Genomic DNA, 23,290 nt, shown 5'->3' with positions numbered 1-23,290 from the left:
GACTGTTGGATCTGTCGATTAGTGTTGCTTACAATATAACACATACAAAGTTATTTTTGCCTCGATAGTAGCCTTCAGTGTTTTCTGGTCTCCGTACGTGATGCATTTTTCAGATATTCATCGCTATAGTATATTTATTAAATCACCATTATAATGTCTTTATTATTTACAACATTCCCAAGGAACGTAACCTATTTTTATAAGAGGGCTCTATTTTTAAAGATCTCTGTTAAGTCACCAGAGAAAAACCAAGTATGAGGACGAAACTGCGATAAAACAAATTGTTCATTAGACGTAATCCTGATAAACTTAAATATCCTTCAATCGTTGTAATGACTCTCAGAGTGTTGAAACAGATTGAGTGCAATCGATGAATTTGTCAAGTGTGAATTATGTGACTAATTCGATTCCCCCAAGCATCTAAACTATATAAAGATTTTGCTTCTCGTAAATAAATCTTGTAATTGGTCCTCGTTAGAATTCCGCTAGCGCTTTACCCACTCCTACAGCTGTTCAACCGTTTACCCACAGCCAAGATAAATTATATGACGTGTTATTACTATGTAGGGTACAAGCTTTTTATTATTTTTTTTAGCAAATACATGAGCCCCCTCATATTTTGATTACCTGCACTAACAAAAGTTTCTGGAAGGAAGCCTAGTTCGAAATACACAATTTGAATTCCTCAATAAATTTCATGTCCCCGTCATGTGTCTTGATATTGAAAAGGAATAAACAATTTTGAATAAAATAAAATATCACAACATGGAAGGTTCTTAAATGCTTTGGTGGTTGAACCTTTCTATTTCAAGTGTATCCTTCTGCCGCTGCTGTCGATATATGTTTTCCTGTATCTCCCTGGAAAGAGGATTTATAAGTTGCTGTGTCCAAGACTTAAATGGTTTGATGTGGACAGAGTTGCCACATTGAATTGCTTCACAAGCTTCACCATGCACTACCTTGTTAGCCATTCTAAGTAGCTTACGATCTTCATTCACCAAGACCAAACGCCTGAATGACAAATTGGCAACACAGCCAAGATCTTTCACTTCTTTTCCCAAAGCAGAGGGAAGGTTTCCTCCTCTAAGAGGGTGGCGGGGTGGGGCCGAAATATGTTTCACATATTCTCCTAAGGCACACTTGAAACAAAAAGGCTGCATTATTTAAATTTCAGAAATGTCCTAAATATAACTAAAATAAAAACTTTGTTAAACTAAAATACAAAACAGTAATTTAAATACTTAATTTTAAAAAATCTCCTCAATTTCAGTAAAAATGGGAAAATATACTTTTCATAACAGAACTTGATCCATGCACGTAAATAAATTGGCTAGATTTCTCAAGTGTCGCTTCAAGTCTATATGTTTCTAAAATTATTCCATTTTAATGTTTCGTGTAAATAATAATAATTACATAAAATCACTGACCTGCATTGACAATGGCATCCACAACACCTTTGTCTTCAGAAGTGAGATTAAAATCGCATGTCACTGATGGCAAAAGATAAGGTGTCTCCATTTCATGAACTGATGAACAGGTAATTATACATGCACATACTATGTACAAGAAGTAATGAAATTTTCCATAACCTATAAGAAGACAAGGTTGAATAATTTACGATCAGTATATCAATACTTTGATTAATATTGTCTACGATATATTAAAATTTTAATTATGCATAGTGAAGAAATTAATTATCGGATTATAATAATGTTTCTAGTTTGAAATATTATTTAAAGTATTATATGTATTGAGTAAAATCGAGAATCGAACGAGACTTGCAAAAATTTCCGCCAAGATAGGTTTATGGTCAACCTTTGTAAAAACTACATAACTTACACTAAAAATGGAAATCGCTGAACAAACCAGCGCCGCTTTTTTTTTAAATAATAATAAATGTGTGACAGTTTTTTCAACGAAATGAACGTATTGGCTTCATTAGACAATGGTCTCACAAGACATCAGACATTAGCTTCACAAAACAGTGTCTCATGACGCCAATATGTTCAGTTAGTTGTCGAAACTATCACACATTTATTATTTTTTAAAAGTAAACGTTCCTTTGCTAAGCGATTTGTATCTTTAGTGTAAGTTATTTAAGATAACGAAGCTAGTATGAGCCAGTTAGTTAAAAGATGCATGTATATAATGCACATATGAAAACAAAATAAGATCTTGTAAGTACAATAATTAATTTACAATAATTATTTCTACTAGGAATTAATTCACGCAAATTTACAACGAACAGAAAAAGTATTGTTAGTACGTTAACTTTATTGTTTTCAATGGTCAAGGAGAGTTTTTTTGTACATGTTATTGCATGTGTGCTCAACTTTCCACTTAGAAACTACACTAATCATATCAGCACAATTTTGCCGTAAGAGAAATTGTTACAGTTCCTTTAAACTTTTACCAGCATCTTAATCTGTCTTTAGCCTACACTCTTCTTCCATCTGAATGCCATATGTCTCTTCTTTCTCTACCTTCTCGCCACCTTTACAGATTTACAGTATAATTCTCAATTAAAGCATCTACATTCGTTGTGTCTGTTGTGAGTATATGTAGCTATATAGTATTGTGTGTACTGTGTATATGTAGCTAACTTTTCATAGGACGTCTAAAAAAATTCTAAACGCTGCAGTCCGAAACTTGATTTTTTCTGTTAAAAAGCTTATTTTCAATTCCCGTTCTTCCTTTAAGACAGTTACGGTTTAATGATGGGAATGTAATATGTCTTGCGTCCCTAAATTCAAGGGACTGTGAAATATTATTCTTTAATAGAAGATCCGCTGAAAGTAAGTTTCACTCTATTTTAATTTCGTATGTATGTTATTAAAACACTATATATATATATATATATATATATATATATATATATATATATATATATATATATATATATATATATGCCATGTACACACAAAAAATATTTCAGTTTAACGTCTTGTGCCCATTTGGCAAAGGAAGACGGATGATTAAAGCTATAGTTAATGATGATGGAAGAAGAATCTTTGGAATAAGAACTTGTGGGAGGAAACAGGAGTACCCCGAGAAAACAAACGGACACGATGTTGTTCACCACAAACTTAGTTGCTCGGGAATCGGATCGGGAACCCCAAGCACTAGAGCTAAGCCTATGCCATTCAACACCTACTTCTCCTACGCACAACGTACAATAGTTGAACAATTAGAAGGTTGGTCTAAGAAAAGAAGAAATATCTACTCAGTCAATCAAGAAATAGTATTTCAAAGAATATAAGTTTAATTTTAGAAAATTAAAAGAAACTAAAGTGTAATTTTGTTTTCATTCAAATAAAGGTTGCAACTTGTATATGTGTTACTAATACCTATGAATCACTGGAATTTTGTGGGCTATTGTTACGAGTCTTGCGTTACTGATAGAGGGGAACACAAAGAACAATAAATAACAAAATAGTTGACAATGTATTTCATTATATTTAGAGCATCGACATAAAAATAAGCACTTTGTTCTAGCAGAATCAAAGCTACCGATTATTATAAGGGTATAAATTTCAACCCCTATATGTCCTGAAAGTGTCCGGTATGGACTTTGTGGCTGAAAAACACCGTATTCGTGGGTTTTTCGGGGTTCTTCCGTTGGTGGACAAATACTGTATTCGTGGGTTTACTCTAGTGCTGTCGAAATCGGTTTTTGAAAAAACCGAAAACCGGTTTTTGAAAAAAGTGAAATTTCATAAAACCGAAATGTCGGTTTTGAAAACCGCTTTTGCGGTCTCGGTTTTGAAAACCGCTTTTGCGGTTTCGGTTTTGAAAACCGTTTTTGCGGTTTCGGTTTTGAAAACCGTTTTTGCGGTTTCGGTTTTGAAAACCGTTTTTGCGGTTTCGGTTTTGAAAACCGTTTTTGCGGTTTCGGTTTTGAAAACCTCATTTGCGGTTTCGGTTTTGAAAACCGTTTTTGCGGTTTCGGTTTTGAAAACCGCACTTGCGGTTTTCGGTTTTCAGAAAACCGGTTTTCTCAAAAAACGAAAATGCAGAAGTCACAAAAATTCGACAGCACTAATGTCAAGTAACGACGAGAAAACAGCAAAGAATCTTTCCCATCTTCGACTCTCAGTTGCCAAATGGAGGAAAAAAATGCTCAAAATTTGCAGAGGGGAAAGAAGATATTTTTTCTTAAAATGTCTTAATGTGTAGGGAAATTCTTGTTTAGTATACTTTTACAATTGGCAGAATAAAAAAAATAAGTTGCAGTTTCTCACAAAGAGGCACGGCTATCGTTATTGGGAAGTAAAATGATATACGTAGAATAAAATATGATCGGTGTTCCCTTCACGTATGAACTATTGCAGGTGTCTGGGACTTGCGATAAGAAAGCAGTCAACACATACAAAACCACAACATTCTCATTTATCGGAGTGGCAACAAATCAACAATAAAATTGTGTATTGCGATCTATTTTTTCTTTTCTTTTTTTTAAGAAAGGGAGGTGGTGTTTTTTTGTTAACATAAGAAAGAGTGGCAGTACTGTTTAAAAACAAGGTGAAAGAGTAATGATAATATAAAAGATCTTAATCACGAAAAACCACCCGCATTTTGGGATTGAAGAAAAATCTAAGACGATTCAATGGATAAAGTCTTGGCATATTCAACGTAAACCGCTACAACTCTGACAATCTTAACCGCTACACCTCTGATTTTTATATATTTCGTAAACTAGATCACAAGGAACACGAATCTGAAGGATTTTTGACAATCCGACTTCCGGAACTCGAGATATTAAAACTTTAAGTTTAATATAGATATATTCTCTATACGAAAAATATTATGTCCTGTGAGATATATAAAGGTAACCAAGAAAGTTCTGTCGCTTTTTGTGGAGTCTGTGTTCAATTGATCCTCACACCGTGAGTTGAATGCGAATGGAGAAAAAGCGAAGGTCAGTTGTTGGTGTGGGTATATCCAACACTCTACCTGCTTGTGGCAGTTCAGTTACAACGTGAACTTGTGTAAGGACAGAGTGAATATGGAACCTCCACACAGCGTCATAAGGGCGTGTATGCTGTACGAGTTCAAACTTGGGTCAAACGCCACTGCAGCGGGGCGGAAGATATCTCAGGCCTTTCGTGAGGGTGTCGTGATTACGCAGACAGTGCAAGGGTGATTTAGAAAGTTTAAGGACGCTGACAAAATACTCACGAAAGACGCACCACGTGCCGGAAGACCAACACATGTACAAAATGAAAATCTTCAGGTAGCAATTGAGGCTAACAGCGGAGGGACCTGTGAGAAACTGGGGCTAACATTCAATGTGAGTGGAGAAACCATCCGGCAGCACCTCCATCAACTTGGTAAGCAGTACAATTTGAGTCTATTGGTCCCACATGAATTAACTCTGGGCCAGAAGGCTACGCGAGCAGACACCTGTGTTTCTTTGCTGTCTCGTCTGAGAAAGGAGCCATTTCTGGACAGGATGTTGACATGTGATGAGAAACTCCATGGCGTCGTCATCATTGGTTAAAATCCCATGAACTGGTTCCAAAACAGCTGAAACCAGTAATGCAGCAGAAAGTCCTGCTGTGTGTTTGGTGGACTGCTCGTGACATCGTGCATCGGGAACTGTTACCGGCTAGTCAGAGCAGAACATTAATGCAACTGTTTACTGTCAGCAGTTGAGCCGTGCTCAAGAAAAACTCAAAACCCTGGAGCCAGCACTTCTCAATCGCTAAGGGGTTTTCTCGTTACGGGACAACGCTAAGCCCCACATGGCTAGATTGATCCGGGACACCATCCTACGCCTTGGATGGGAAACACTATTGCAACCGCCATACTCCCCGGACATTGCACCGTCCGAATATCGCCTGTTCCATTCCTTGGACACTCACCTTAGAGAACTCCAGTTAAACTCCGTAGTAAAAGTGCAAAATACACTTGATACCTTCTTCGCTTCACGGTAAACCAAGTTCTACCGCGATGGAATCCATGCCCAACCCGAACGTTGGGAGAAGGTCGTTGATACTGATGGGTACTATTTTTGATCTTCCAGGTACGTCTTAGGCAGGGATGTAGCCACGGAGGGCCCATCGGGGCCAGCCCCCCCCCCCCCAAATGATTTCCTGGCACTCCTAATGGCCAGATGTTAAAACATCATCGTGAGATTACTTCGCTTCAGTCATTTAAAAATAACAAAGTTTACATATAATTAATAATTTACGGTAAAATAGTATGGAAAAATAGTATTTTACCATACCGATCACAAAATAGTATGGTATTTCTTCCTTATAGCCATCCGAAAATAGTATGGTATACTTTTTGTGACAGCAGATTACACAATTTACGGCGATTTGTATTTGACAGTTTGAAGACAAACGTTTTGACAAGGTACTATAAATTCTATCATAAAACAATGGTACTAAATCGTAAGTACATTATATTATTTATATGCTGTAATTAGTGTTTTAAGAAAACTTTTTATCAGACAGAAAATTTGGTGAAAAGCAATGTTTTTATTTAGTTTTTCAGTTTGGAATTCATTCGCTTTTTTAAATGCTATTTCGTAAAACAGTAAGTGAGATATAGCTGTTAATAAAATAATTATGTCTTTTTCGTCACGAATAATAAATAACATTTTTGTCAGAAAATCTTAAATAAATTAAGTGCAATTTCAAAGAAAATCAGTCTTATGTATAAAAGTAACCAAGAAAGTTCTGTCGCTTTTTGTGGAGGTCTGCGATAATTGGCCCTCACTGGCGGCAGGGTTTCGTCGAGTCGAAACATATATCTCGTGTCGGGGTGTTGAAGTACCACCGCGTAGCAGCGACCAGCGAGAACTTCGTCTTGGTCCGCACTTCTTAGATTCTTTGCGGAGAATCTTGAAGGAGCCAACACGAACTATCGCCAGTCATGTGCATGCGGTTATTATTATATATTATTTTTTCCTTGAGAATTGTTCCTAAAGTGAGCTCCGGGGGTCAAGAATAACCTCTGCCTCAACATCATGAAGTGAAAAATCTTGAGATAAGTGCGATAATTGCATGAATTTAGATGGCAACTGTCGTCGATCATTAGAAAGTGAGTATGGGAGAACTATGAAATAAAGTAAATAGACACGCGTGATTTTGTTACAAAATTACACACATTTTATCTAATTCCAAACAATTATCGTCGAATATACACGGTTAAAGGAGCACTCTGATTTACCCAATTAAAAAGATCTTAACGATTTATCCCTTTACAAGCGACGTTTCCTTCATCGCCTTCGTGGCGAAGTAGAAAGAACACTTGCCTAGTAATCATATGGTTGGTGGTTTGAGTCCCCTGCGGGGTAATTTTTTGATACTTTTTAAAGTGTTTTTTAGACTCACCTTAATGTAACTAAATCACACATATAGCCGATTTAACATTTTGGGGGAGTAATTTTGTGGTTCGTTGGCGCTTTGTCGCGTCTCTGCCGCTGGTGGTATAATTTTCAAAACGGTAGAGGGGCCACCGGGAATCGTTGCTGCGGCGCCGCCAATGTTTGGCGAGATGTCGCTAATTGCCCATTTGTGGTCCACCGACTCTTACGGCATGGGGACAATTCAGTGTGAATGGCGAAACCATTCAACAGCACCTTCATCAACTGAGAAAACACTAGAAGTTGGGTCGATGGGTCCCACATAACTTGATTCCGGGTCAAAAGGCAACGCAAGCAGAGACCTGTGTTTCTTTGCTGTCTCTTCTGAGGAAGGAGCCATTTCTGGACAAGGTGTTGCCATGTGATGAGAAATGGGTCCTGTACGAAGTTCCACAGCGCCGTCATAATTGGTTAGCATCCCATGAACGGTTCCAAGACAGCCGAAACCAGCACTACACCAGAAGAAAGTCCTCCTGTGTGTTTATGAACTGCTCGCGGCATCGTGCATCGGGAACTGTTACCAGCTGGTAATCGCATCAATCAACTGTGTACTGTCAGCAGTTGAGCAGTGTTCAAGAGAAACTCAAAACTCTGGAGCCAGCACTTCTGAATACCAAAGAGGTCCTTATGTTACAGGACAACGCTAAGCTCCTCGTGGCTAGGATGACCCGGGACACCATTTTACGCCTTGGATAGGAAACACTATTGTATACGCCATACTCACTGGATATTGCACCGTCCGATTATCATCTGTTCCCTTCTTTGGACAATCACCTTTAAAGGATGCCAATTCGAATCCCAAGTAGAGGTGCAAAATGCACTTGATACCTCCTTCGCTTCACGGAACACCAACCTCTACAGTGATGGAATAAATGACCTTCCAGAACGTTTGCAGAAGGTTGTCGATGTATTCTTAATCTTCCAGATACGTGTTAGGTGACATATGAATGGTGGTGGGTGAGAAAGCGATAGAACTTTCTTGTTTACCTTTATAGATCGGTTCTGTGTATTGAAATAGTTATGAACAAAGGTATAATGTTTGGTCGGGGGTAGTAGTTCTTGGTTAAACATAATACAAACTATCTGTAATATAATTTTTGAAATTATTATTATTATTATTTTGTTATTAATAATAATAGTAAGAAGAAGAAGCAGCAGCTGAAAACAGTGTTTTTAGTTTTCTGGAAGAAAACCAAAATTTTCCAGTTTTTTTCAGGCTTCAAAAACACTAGCTGCAACACATCTTTCTTTTTAGATTGTAGCTCGCCCCCCTTCAAAAACGACGAGCCCCTCCTACAGAAACCTGCTGGCTACACCCCTGGTCTTAGGTGACATATCGATGCTCTAAGGTGATAAGTCAAAAAGCGACAGAACTTTCTTCGTTAATTTTATACATACTATGTAAAACTACTGTATAAGTTCTAGTATCTCGAGTTCGGGAAATCGGAATGTCAAAATTCCTTCAGATTCGTGTTCCTCGTGGTCTAGTTTACAAAATATATAAAAATTAGTTTTGGTCCAGTTTGCTTCCGTGGTCACTTTATGTTCGAATATCTCGAGTTCCGAAATTCGGAATGTCAAAATTCCTTCAGATTCGTGTTTCTAGTGGTCTACTTTACAAAATATATAAAAATAAGGTGGGGTCTAGTTTGCTTCCCTGCAGCCGAAAAGTACATTGGAAGTGTCATCAAAGAAGTAACTTTAAAAAAAAGTGCGAAGGATCCAAGGTCAGTATTTGTAAAACACAAGTTCACATCAGTACTTACGGTTTAGAACTCCCCACTTTCCTGACTAAAATATTGCAACCCTAATTTATCTGTGACTTGTACAACCATCGAACAATCCCTTTCGCACAGTGCTGCATATATTACCATAATAGTCTTGGAGCAAATAAAAAAAAGTTAAAACACAGACATAAATCAATACAATTGTCTCGACCAATAAATGCTTTCACAATTGTTAAAAGGTGTAATTAAAAACATCAAACATTGTTTCTGCTTTGAAAAGGACAAACAAGGTTTCGTTCATAAAACCGCAAACACGGTTTCGGGCGGCTTTCGCTTTCGAAAAAAGCTTCTGCGGTTTCGGTTTTGAAAACCGCATTTGCGGTTTCGGTTTTGAAAACCGCTTTTTCGGTTTCGGTTTTGAAAACCGCATTTGCGGTTTCGGTTTTGAAAACCGATTTTGCGGTTTCGGTTTTGAAAACCGCTTTTGCGGTTTCGGTTTTGAAAACCGCTTTTGCGCTTTGGGTTTTGAAAACCGCATTTGCGGTTTCGGTTTTGAAAACCGCTTTTGCGGTTTCGGTTTTGAAAACCGCATTTGCGGTTTCGGTTTTGAAAACCGCTTTTGCGGTTTTCGGTTTTCAGAAAACCGGTTTTCTCAAAAACCGAAAACCGCAAATGTCACAAAAATTCAACAGCACTAGTTTACTCGGGGTTCTTCCATTTTTCTCCTACTTTTTTCATTCCACCATTTCATTCATTTCTCATCATCATCGACTCCTTTAGCTTAACCGGCATATCCGTGGGACGTAAAACTCAAAGATTTTGTTTCATTTCGAACCCAAATACAGAAATACAAGTAACACTTTCATCGGGTTTCGGAATGTTCATCAGATTTACGAATGTTATCCCCAGATAATTAGTGGTGAACCCTAATTACAAATTACAAACAATCTACAAAAAGAAAGGAAGAAAGAGTGAACAGTATGTAGACTAATACCAGACTATCACCCGATTGAATTCCCGATCATGTCTCCATGTAGACTCGGGAAATTACAACAAAAATATATCAATCGTAGATACAAAATACAAATACAAAATGAGCACTATTAATTGCATTATCTAAGAAATTTGTAATTCATAATAATGAGACAAACTTTTCTTCTACAGATTGAATAAGATTCAAATCTTAGCATTGCTTCAAAATTCTGCATATGCGTTATTTCGTTCTTGTAAAATATTGATCCACTTAAACTTAAGTTTGGTTCTCTGTAAGGGAACACGAGGAATATGAAGAGCTATTATCAGTTTCATAATTTAAACAATCACCATTATGTACTAGAACTTCCCATAATACAAGAAATACTTTCAGATTCTAATTCATGATCAGCATGTGACAAAATTTTCTTCATTGGGATTGTCTTCAATTTTAACTGAGTTTTTCTTGAACATGGTAACAACAATAATTTGATTCTCATAGCTAAAACTATTATTTTTTTTTCGAAAACTCAATGTTCGCATTAGGTAAATTCAAAATAATACGGCCTAAAAGCATTCGTTATTCAAGATGGATAGAAGCAATACTCTAATTTCAAAAGCTAAATATACTTCAACGACAATATTTACTGTGCCCTTGACTTTTTTACTGGAATAATATACTAGGAAAATATGTGTTTCAGGTTTCAACTCTAAATAGGATATGACGAAAAAGAAATTCGTTCCCATAGCTCAAAATTAATTAGGGACACAGAAGCTTCAGAATCACACAATGCTCTGACACTTTCATTTACAATTTAATATGAGTTTGTGCTCTAAAGTTGCACTAACATTATTATTCGTGTTTTGATTTGTTTCAACTTTTTCGTCAGAAATGTCTATATCTCTTTCAATTGCATTGTTAATATTTTTGCTTAACATTATGTACAGGGTTTTTATAAAGTCTAGACGGATTTAATTCGCTTATAATGTACATAAAAATGCTCATATTGAAATCAAATAAAATGCAAAAGGTAGCGGAAGGATTAAATTTTTACCTGTAATCTGCACCAGCTCAGTTCATTCACCGCCACACCTCCAACTGGGCGCCATTTACGTCCACACATTCGCGTAGGCGGCGCTGGAATCCCTTACCCTGCTCACTGTTGCATGCGATGTTGTCGGCCTCCCACTTCGAGGACGGTCCAGGACGCTTTCTGTCTCCAAGAACTTAGCATGCCACTTTCGGATTGCACTCTCAGTCGGTGCCGGCTTTTTGAACTATTTGGTGAACTTTCGACACACCAGAATTGGTGATTTTAGCTCTGCGTACCACAAAACACATTGCGCTTTCTCTTTCACCGACGCCATCTTTGATACGGCAAAAAAATAGTCTTCTCAGAGGAGTTTTTCATTTATTTATTCCTTTAAAAGACACATACACCAATACAGTTTACAACTTACTTTTAACAGTCAACATTGAAACAACAATGAAAACAACAATGGATGGAATTTGGTAAGAAACTGACCCTTGCCCTCCCTCTCCCTCTCTCAACGTGTTCAGAGTTGCCGCTTATCTAACAGTGTTGCCAAGTAAAAATCTAATCCTTCCGCTACCGTTTGCACTTTATTTGATTTCATTATGAGCATTTTTATGAAAATTATAAACAAATTAAATCCGTCCAGACTTTATGAAACCCCTGTATTCCACACGAGAAATAAAGGTGTGCATTCAATTTACAAAAATTATGACCAAAGTCCTCAAAGTTACAAGCTTCACCGAACACACTCTTTCGGCAGAGCAATTCTACTTTAACGAAGGTCGTACATTGTGGTGAAGAAAAGCATGTGACTGATTATACCCTTTCCCGTATTGATGACGGTCAACTTGCGAAACAGGTATGTATAAGAGTATGCCTATACGTTATTACCAGTATCAAATTGGTTAAGAAAATTAACGTTCTGACTACCTCTATAGAATGACCACTGACTTCTGAATTATTAGAATGAACATGAATATCTGACCGTTGTTGCAATCATTCGTTAGAATTATTTCCTTGCCTCTTGTCGTTTTTGCTACCTGGAGCTTTTCTTCTGTTTTCATATTGTTTCTTACCTCTGCTGTTATCATTATCAGTGCGTGATCAGATATTATTTTTCTCGGGTTTATTTTCTTCCTAATTTGTCTTACTTTATATACAAAGACTTCCTATAGAAATGACACGTGACTTACTGTTTTCGTTATTTTTGACAGTTTCTAAATTTTGAATGACATTCAAAATTTTACTTAAGTCTAAGATGGGTAAGAACCAACTTTTTTTGGTAATAATTTCGTAACAACAGCTCTATGGTATTGAGGATGGAAGCGTCGCTCATACCTCTGTTCAACTTACGTATACAGTAATTCCCGCTTGCAACAAACTCGTAAACAGTACATCTGCTTCAGAATTGTACGTTTTGGGCAGTAGTACTAACATTCTTCCTGCAGCTATGTGAGGAGACTCAAATTGATCTCTGAATTTCTGGACAAAATCATCATTTGATTTAAAAACTGTTTTGCGCATAATGAATCATTCTTTGGCGTAGCGATCGCCAAACCGTCAATCACGAGCTACTAGTAACTCGACGGAACATTTTTGGTAGATCTCGTTAACATTCCGGTTCATATTTACTAGAAATGTAAGTTTATAGGCAATAAACAAATGTAAGATTTTTTTTAAATGTTGGTAGTTGCTTTGGTTGGTAGCTCACAGTATGATTCAAAAACGGTATGGTAACTCAGAAGCTTCGTAAGTGTGGAGTCCATCCATTCTAAGTGATCAAGCATGTGTCGCTCGACCATTTCCCAAAAAAAAATTTTTCGTGATTTTTTTATCCTATATCAGAGTACTTCAAAACCACAATTAATTAATTTTGTGCAACATCCCATGGTGACACAGGGACTGGCGCCATTTTCCTTTTTTTTCGATTTTAGACGTTTACGTTGTTTTGAATATCTCAGCATACATTTGTCCTACCAAATTGAAAACTGCTGGACGTTTCCAACTCGTGCAGAGCAAAACCTTTGATCTCTTAACATTTTTTTTTCCTAAAACCACTTGAAGAGGGTAAAATCAGGGTCTGAAGTAGCAACATTTTTGGACATTGAAAACATGTTTGGAAAGAGCAAACAGCTGACGTAGAGGTCTGAATTTGTGTGTGCATGTAGTCCGGGATTATAAGTTAATACACAAAAAATTTACAGACCTGTAGCTGTTTCCAAAGACCTGAAAAAAACGTGAAGTTAAGGAATTAAGCGAATATAGCATTTTTCACTGTCCAATATCTCCAATGAGTCTGGATAAAAAAAAATCTGAAATTTTGGGAATAGTTAGTCCTGTAGTATAGCATAACACACGACAAAGCGCGTTTTGTGTTTTTGAGCAGAAGGGGGTCAAAATATTAAGTAATGGCATATTCTAGGTGGTGTTTTGTTCACAAAATCTTTTTTGGACATTGAAAACATGTTTCGGAAGAGGAAACAACTGACGTAGAGGTCTGAATTTTCGTGTGCACGTACTCCGAGGTAATGCGTTAATACACAAAAATTTACAGACCTGTAGTTGCTCCCAAAGGCCTGAAAAAAATCTTAAAACTGGGCAATTATGCCAATTTAGCATATTTCACTATCCAATATCTCCACTGGGCCTGGATAAAAAAAAAATCTGAAATTTTGGGAATAGTTAGTCCTGTAGTATATCATAACACAACAAAGCGCGTTTCGTGTTTTTGAGCAGAAGGGACTCAAAGTATTAAGTAACTTTACGTTTACATTCCGCAGTCAGTGTTTACAGCGAGTAAGTGTTCACTGAAATGAGAATGTAGATCAAACGAAAGGACAAGAGTCTTCTGCATGAGTTGACAGTTAAAACAAGAATAAACATGATTGAGTATCATTGATATAGCAAGTAGCAAGAGCAAGGAGTACTTACGGACTTTTTGTCAAGGGTGCATTTTGACTTTTCGCCTTCTGCTGATAACGGCATTCTTCACCGCTGCTGCTGTTAGTGTGATAAGACAGTGTCACAACTAGAGGAAAGAAACGAGCTTGAGAGCCTTGACTGGACTAATCATTCATCCTACTTTATTTTGCTTCACAACAGCAAATTTCCAGGAGATTTTATGAAGAAAACACCTCCTAGAATATGACATCATTATTTAATATTTTGACCCCCTTCTGCTCAAAAAGACACAACGCGCTTTGTTGTGTATTATGGCATACTAAAGGGCTAACTATTCCCAAAATTTCAGATTTTTTATCCAGGCCCATTGGAGATATTGGACATTGAAATATGCTAATTTGGTTTAATTCTCCAACTTTACGGTTTTTTTCAGGCTTTTGGGAGCAGCCACAGGTCTGTAAATTTTTGTGCATTAACTTATTTCCCCAGACTACATGCACACACAAAGTCAGACCTCTACGTTAGTTGTTTCCTCTTCCGAAACATCTTTCCAATGTCCAAAAATGTTGCTACTGCAGACCCTGATTTTACACCTTCAAGTGGTTTCAGGAAAAAGTGTTAAGAGATCAAAGTTTTAGCTCTACAGGAGTTGGAGACGTCCAGCAATTTTCAATTTGATAGGACAAATACATGCTGAAATATTCAAAACAACGTAAACGCCTAAAATCGAAAAAAACAAAATGGCGGCAGGCGTTGCGTCGCCATGGGATGTTGTAAAAAAAATAATTAATTGTGATTTTGTAGTACCCTGATATAGGATAAACATTCATGAAAAAAGTAGATTTTTTTGGAGATGGTCGAGCGGCAATTTTTATTTTTTCTCAATCACTTTGTACGAATTGACTCTGTGGCGACCACTACGTTACTGCTACTTTGCATAAGAAAATCTAAAATATCTAAATACTTTGATCTTTCAATTTGCGTGAGGTAAGCATTTTTCTCGAAAAGCTCCAAAAGCTTGAGCTCAAAAATTTCTGGAATAATTCGATATCATTAGGTTTATGTTCTTAGCCTTCTCAATCTGTACCTTGTCTGTAGTGAAGGTATTGCTTCGATAATTCTTTTTCACTTTCTGTGTTATTTCAGTTTTAGAATCTTTTTTGCTATTACTACTACATACGCTATCATACTTATCTGGAGTATTAGACCCCCTACTAGCATTGATACCAGCTTCTTTGGTATTAGTACTATATTTCGGTTCTTGTATATTGACATACAAATTCAACATTTGCTATTGGGTTACAGCAACTTGTGTGTCAATAGTGCGCAAGTCTTAGGTTAGGTTACCAATTTCATTTTTAACCTCCAAAACAGTACTCTGTACGTCAATGAACTGTTTGGACTCACCCTCTTGTCGTACATGTGACAAATCAAAATTATTTTTGTAAATATCTATTATACCTTTTAAGAAAGCTAATGATTGATTGGTACGATCGATTTCACTACCTAAGTTACTTATTCTACTATCGCCTTATAATATGCTTTCACATGCATTCACCTAACTTAGTTTCATAATATATTAACTTTCGTTCAATATCAACTACTACGTTTTGGTTCCAACATTTTTTCTTTAATCACTAACATTTGTGTTTTATGTGCAGGTGATTTCTATTGTGATTCATGTACCTCTTGTGCTATTGTATTTTTGCACTGAATTTAGATATTATCTAATTTGTGTAACAATACAGTACCAACTTGAGCAACCTTTTTTCCATCTATACATTAACCTAGACTAATTTATTATGCATGTCAGTTTTAACGTCGAAAACCTATTGTTTGACTTTTTCCTTAAGGTGAAAAGTAAGCAGCTCGTAAACTACTTTTAATTCATTTCAAACGTCTTGCACAAGATTATTAGTTTCGGTTCTATAATTTTCTACTTGCGTGCCTAATTCAGTTCCTAATTCAGTTATTTCATTTTTCATAAGTTCAGTTTCCGCTTGTAGTCCCGAGTGATTAACCAGTATTTGTTCCGCATTTTCCTTTAACTGTACGCCTAGTTTCTTTACTGCATTGAGCAGTGTCTCGAATTGCGCAGTTGTAGATATCACGAACACAAAATACTAAAATTTAAAAAAAAAACTCATACAAACCACACACGATAATAAAAGTATATAATATTTATGGTACTAAGTGGAACTGACAAAATTCAATAATCATTCATTTTTCACATAAATCACTAGTTCTTGTTCAGGTGCCCGATTATGAGGATATTGAGTTAAATCCCCATATGTCCCAGGAATCGAACCCAAATAAGGAAATATAAGAATTGTACTTCCCTCGCTATGCTAATCAGATTTACAAAACTTATCTTCGGGTAATTACCGGTGAGCCCTAATTACAAATTACAAACAATCTACAAAAAGAAAGGAAAAGGGGAAACTGTATATAGACTAACACCAGTAATTACCCGATTCGGTTCCCGATCATGCCTGCATGAAGACTCGGGAAACTACGGGAAAATTACATTAAGATATGAACCTGAAATGGAAACTTTTACGCAATAATAATATGTAAAAACACGTGTGGTATTACAAGATAATACGCTTCATGCAACTCTTTGGACAATAGAGATTATTTAATACAGTTTCATATACGGAAATACTCGTACACATTATCATCGGATTTTCGTTTGTATATGTATAAAAGAAAAAGATAATTTTCACATTTCAATTGAATACTTATATTCATATTTTTTTTTCTTTTTTCACTAAGAATTACATTTTGAGTTTACACTTCACATTATTAAAGCTAAAATGAGTGGCTCAAAGAAGAAAATTGACTCACGCATAAAATTCGACACGGCGAAGTTTCTGAAGCACGATTCAAGACGCGCAAACAAATTCACGAAGTAAAAGTCGGCGCACGAATGAACTTCTTACTATTTCACCTTGAATTTGTGATTTGTAAATTATTACTTCTAATTTTTCATTCTTGCATCACCAAACAAGCAATCATTTGGAAATTTTCTGCACTTTTTATGCCTGGATACAACTATCCTTCTTTCTTCTTGGCAGTTCATGGCTAAAAAATGGGCCCTACTCTTGATCTGCGCGCTGTTAGCTGAAAAGCCACTATTTCTCCCCACTCTGGTGCTCGTGGACAAAGCCAGAGTGATACCACTGCATGACTGAACATATAGTTCGACAAAAATATTATTTAGAAACATGTTAGTTTTTCTCACTTTTTACTGTATTTTTATATATTTTTTGACACGCCTTTTCCGAATACGACATTTCCACAAACACTACTTTTTAAATATATATATATATATATATATATATATATATATATATATATATATATATATATATATATATATATATATATATGTAAATCACGAACTGAATAGTCCTACGTCACAACAAAGAGAGTATGTTCTTGTGATCCGTGGGTGACTAGCAAGATAATGACAGTACTGAGAGAGAATTTTGCCAGCAAACATGGGTTGGTATTTGGAGCAGACAAAATTCTACGAACACAAGGACTCCTTATGGTTGATGTCCTCTTGTCCCCAAGAGTTTGCGCTGAAGAATAAACATCTTGTTGCCGTTTGTTATTATCGACAACCTGTGCCGGATTTACATATAAGCTATATAAGCTATACAAGCTATAGGTTAGGACCCTTCTCTCGAGAAAGAGAGAGGGAAACCAAAAAACTTTAAGGGAAAAAGACTGGATGTATATTTCCAAATATAAGATGAAAGAAATTACAATAAACCCACCTATAGTGTGGGTTTGTGTTCAGTAAGCTCCTACTATGGAAGTAATTGAGAGCCCTCTTGCTAGCTTTCCTCAAAAATTACGTCCTTAGTTTGCTCAACTTTATATATAGGATGTCTACGTTCTGCATGGATTGGTTAATGACAACACGTAGCATACAGCTGAAGATTGCAGTGAAGTCAATTTATCATAGACAAAGAAGAGTTGAACACTTAATGGGTATCCATTACCTTCAACACCTTAGGCTCTCGCCAAACTTAAATCCATCTCTGTCGATAACTAACGACATATGTTTTAGAGGCATGAAACTTTACTTGTCTCAATTTTCTTGGGAATTACGCACGACGATTTACTTTTAAGCATGTAATTTTCTTCATTCCAATGTATGTCTTGTCTTTACAAAGTGATATACTGAAAACAAATTAAGAATTTATTACGAATTTATGACTATGCCTTACTAGCCATACTGGATACTGTCTTCTTACTACTCATATAGCCTTGCTGCTGAAAGGAACATTAAACTCAGCTCTTCTTACTAGGGTCACGATGAAAAGCCTGTTGACGGCATGCTTCAGTTTCAGCGTCATATTAATAAATGACGTGGTTATCGCACTGCGTCAAATTTAAAGTTTACAATAGTATTCATTTTCTCGATTTTCACTTACGAAAAACTACGGATTAGAACATATTCATATTAAATTGATCAGCCAATACAATTATCGATTGGTATAAGTCTCATGTTTGGATGTTCATTATATTATTCACTAATAATATTGTGAAATCAATGTACTAACCTGTTTCTTTTATTGCTTCGTTTATAGAATATTCATGAACCAGCTTCGTGTCTGAAATATAAAGAAAATAGACAAATTATTTATCCAATTGTCGTTGAAAATGTACAACGTTTATAATTTAATCATCACGAACATATTTGTTTATTAATATATTTTAGTTACCTTAAAGTTTTAACCACTAAAAGTGTTACATTTGTATTTAATACAATAGTTTATACAACTTAATATTAAATGTTTACACTATGGTTTCCATAAATTTGTCATTGCACGCGTAAGTTAAGAAACCAGTTTCAGGATATAAAACGTAAAGTATTTTACATGAGTTAAGTAATTGTTTCTAGATATTAATACAGAGGACTTGTATAATATTCCGATGATAAAATCTAATTCACAACCCCATATTTCACGATACAAAACAGAGAGAATTATTTGTTTCGTTAATTCAACGTAATTTCTGTGTATGACATTATGCATTCAATAAGTGAGATCAAATGAGGAGGAAGGACATTATTACTGAGAGAACGAGTGTTAATGAGTTCCAAGAATTGACAGAAATATTCATCTCAGGATAAGAATGTGTACGATTTAGAAATATGCTCATATCTGATACGTAGAAAAATCTACATGCAATACAAAAACTTCGAGGTTCATAGGACGACCATCCATTATAAAAAGAGGTCTCTGTAGAATAGTTTTACCACTTTTCACAACTTTTACAATATCAGGAAAACAATGACTAAGATAAAGACTGGGATTTTATTACTATAATAAGATGATAACAGATCTCAAACGACCATTCTTACATGCGTATAACAGTCAGTCATATCCTGAAGTAATTTTCTTAGTCTCATACTTAGATCAAATGAGGAGGAAGGACATTATTACTGAGAGAACGAGTGTTAATGAGTTCCAAGAATGAGACAGAAATATTCATCTCAGGATAAGAATGTGTACGATTTAGAAATATGCTCATATCTGATACGTAGAAAAATCTACATGCAATACAAAAACTTCGAGGTTCATAGGACGACCATCCACTATAAAAAGAGGTCTCTGTAGAATAGTTTTACCACTTTTCACAACTTTTACAATATCAGGAAAACAATGACTAAGATAAAGACTGGGATTTTATTACTATAATAAGATGATAACAGATCTCAAACGACCATTCTTACATGCGTATAATAGTCAGTCATATCCTGAAGTAATTTTCTTAGTCTCATATAACTGGATCGATAACTAGGGAATAAGTAAGTATGAGTAAATATTCCTTCATTAGCATCCAGTGTTTGAATAAGTATAGAATTCAAAAAGTGACTTGTTATTTTCTTGCCCTTTCCTAAAATTTTCAAGAACGAAACACCCTTCGATTGAATCATAATTCTGCACCATTGGATGTGACTGAGTCAGTCAAAAAAGTTTGCGGGCAAGAGAACGCATTTGGCTGGCTATTAGAGCAACATTACAATTTCGATCTCTGAATTCTACCGGAAATCAGATTTCAAATGACTATTCATTGATAATGGCAAAAGAGAATACTTTAATATGCCCTGAATAGTTGAATGGTTGGGTAGAGCATGTATGGAGCTTGCTTTACCTTCGTGTGGTATCATCTGAGTTATTTTAGCAAAACTTAATTTTGAGGGATGGGCGAAAAGCTGCAAGCTAGTGCATTTTTCTCTAATTTGAATACATAAATTCAGTTTCAGAAAGGAGTAAATAAATAGCCTTGTATATATGTTTAATACAAGAGAATGCGCCTGTTTGCAATACTATTAAAAATAATTTATTTTTCAAAATCCACTAAATTTAAATCATATGCGCGAACTCTAAATCGCTCGTAAACTTAAAAGATACCATTATCAAACAGTTAAAATGAAGTAATTCTCTCTATTAAAAGTCGAAAAACCTAATATTTAAAATTTGAATGTTATAGCAATAATTGGTTATATTGCTCGTATTTTCTAAACTTTAGGTCCTCCGTCCGAACTGAAGATAAAATATAAGAATTGTTACGCTATTTTTTCTCTTAATTAGCATCAAAATACACAACTTTTACGCGCTATTAGAATTCGATATTCGAACATTTTTGACCCACCCTAACGCATATTGTCCCAGTGTTGGGATCAAATACGTAAATTACAGGTAGTTTGGAACTGTCCACAAATGAGAATAGAGGAACAACCAAACTATAATATGAGTAACTTCTATGTAGTGCTTGTAGCTATCATAATTGATTCCTTAACGTGTAGATATTGCCCCAGATTACAAAATCTTATATTTGCACTTTTGTGTGTATGTGGGTGTGTGTGTGCAAAAAATATCTTTTCTTAAGAAATATCAGCATTTCAAACAATGATTTTAAAATAACACAGAATTTCTTTTATAGAACCAAGTTATTTTAATCGATGTAGATTGATGTATAGAGCTCTATCTATATAAATAAAAATGAAAGTGACTATGCTTGTGACTTAATAAATCTTGAACCTCCCGAGCGATCTCGATCAAATTTTCAACATAGATAAGGTTCGTGCCTAGGATGGATTTTATTATTTCACTTCTGAATGTGCAATTTGCGGGAGGGGGATATATATATATATATATATATATATATATATATATATATATAACAGTGGTGCCCACTCCCCCTTATGTCCATGACGCACCCCCCCCCCCAAATTGTCTATCCGTAGGTGTTCTTCCATGAAAAAAAATCTTCTTTTCGATTAATTTTACCCCCCATCAAACATATTTATATAGATTTTTAACCCCCCCAAATATTTCAATGACGTAGTTTGCGTCATAGCCCCCCTTGTGGGCACCCCTTATATATATATATATACAAAAATGATCAAAAATGACTGATATTAGTGTGGAATTCATAGTTTTCGAGGTCACTGAGATGAACAGCAACGCTTTCGATGCCGTTTACAACCAAATTCAGCCCCGCCACTTGAGAGAAGGGGATATATATATATATATAGCCTATATATATATATATATATATATATATATATATATATATATATATATATATATATATATATATATATATATATATATATAAATGATCAAAAGTGACTGATATTAGTGTGGAATTCATAGTTTTCGAGGTCACTGAGATGAACAGCAACGCTTTCGATGCCGTTTACAATAGGGATGGCCAAAAATTTTCGGATCCGGATATCCCGGATCCAGTGAGATCCGGATCCGGATCTTGCCGGATCCGGACCTAGATCCGGATCTCGGATCCGAAACTCAGATCCGGATCTCGGATCCGAAACTCAGATCCGGATCTCGGATCCGAACCTAGATCCGGATCTCGGATCCGAATCTCAGATCCGGATCTCGGATCTCGGATCTGGGTCCGGATCTCGGATCTGGATCCGAAATTCGGATCTCGGATCTGGATCCGGAACTCGGATCTCGGATCTGGGTCCGGATCTCGGATCTGGATCCGGATCTCGGATCTGGATCCGAAACTCGGATCTCGGATCTGGATCCGAAATTCGGATCAGGGATCTGGATCCGAATCTCAGATATTGATTCGTATCCAAACCTACATCTGAAATTGTGATGATAAAATTGAATATCTAAAATTCGTCAAAACTTTTTTCGGATTCACTAATATAGTAGGATGCTGTGCTTTTAAATGTTTCCATAACACGTTTGTGCTACCTTTGTTCTATATGTTATTTTAACCTTGCAATATTTACTTTCTTATATAAACTTTCTTATTTTCTCATATACAAATGAAATATCTTTTAGATAAGACCCTTCTAATCGCAGGAATACTGGACAAAACAAACTCTTTATTAATAGTAGTTTCTGACTCACTGGAGTCCAACCATCAACAAATCTTTCACTTCGAAGGTACAACAAAAAATATAGACTGGTTGGCGTGGAACAACAGTAGATCTTTAAACATACACACGAGAATTTCAGGAGAGCGATATGGTTGTGTAGTATTATTAGTATTAATAAAAGTGTTCGTTGTAGGACTTTATTACCTAACTTATGGCTTGCCCTTCTGAGGTCAGGAGTTTGTTGAAGGAGTAAATATAAAAGAGATTTCTGTTATTTTTTCTTCACCCTCCAGGTTTCTTTAATCATACATTGCAGGACGTAACCAAAACATATCCATGCATCGTATCATTGAAGCGTTTTGTGTTTTGTATATTCAAGAGTTTAAAAATATTTAACATATTCGCATTTCTTCATGTGATCTCAGGTTTAATTCTCGGTGGAACATACATGAGAAAATTGAAAGCTGAAACAATATGAAAATAGTATCTAAAAGTCAGGAAATTGATATTAAAACGTTAGCTATCTATTGGGACTGTAAGGCTGTAGTTAAATTAACCCACACGTTTCGTGAAGATATATTACGTCGTTATTGTTTATTTACTATAAGCTACCAGATACATCCTCAGAGGCCACTTTACACTGTAATAATCAACAGATGAAAACATTGGGAAAGGAATGGAAGGAAGGTCTCCAGAGCCTTAGATCAAGGTACTAACCTAGCATTTGCCCAGTATAACTGAGGAACAACCCTGGAAAATCCTCAGTCAGGATAGCTGGTCTCCGAATTCGAACTCGGTATAATCCAATTGCGAAGCAAGAATCCTAAGAAGTAGCCTGAGCTCACTCCGTATTATTATTATTTAATTAACGTAATGTTCTAAAATTAGTGCAAAT

General features: G+C 35.8%; 1 protein-coding gene across 1 annotated transcript in view; it reads right to left on the bottom strand.

Moving 5' to 3' along the window:
* LOC145662175 (synaptic vesicle glycoprotein 2B-like) overlaps nucleotides 1-23,290 on the bottom strand; it is a 292,527-nt gene that overhangs the window by 73,940 nt on the left and 195,297 nt on the right. The window contains exons 2-3 of the mRNA XM_081727507.1: nucleotides 18,590-18,640; nucleotides 1,428-1,589 (exon numbers count right to left, since the gene is read on the bottom strand). Of these exons, the coding sequence (XP_081583633.1) occupies nucleotides 1,428-1,518 (91 nt within the window). The 5' untranslated portion in view covers nucleotides 1,519-1,589; nucleotides 18,590-18,640. The remainder of the gene's footprint in view (nucleotides 1-1,427; nucleotides 1,590-18,589; nucleotides 18,641-23,290) is intronic.

This window comes from Thermobia domestica, chromosome 10 (genome assembly GCF_964235325.1).
Source record: "Thermobia domestica chromosome 10, izTheDome1.hap1.1, whole genome shotgun sequence".
Taxonomy (NCBI): Eukaryota; Metazoa; Arthropoda; class Insecta; order Zygentoma; family Lepismatidae; genus Thermobia; species Thermobia domestica.
This window is presented reverse-complemented; position numbering and strand designations above follow the sequence as displayed.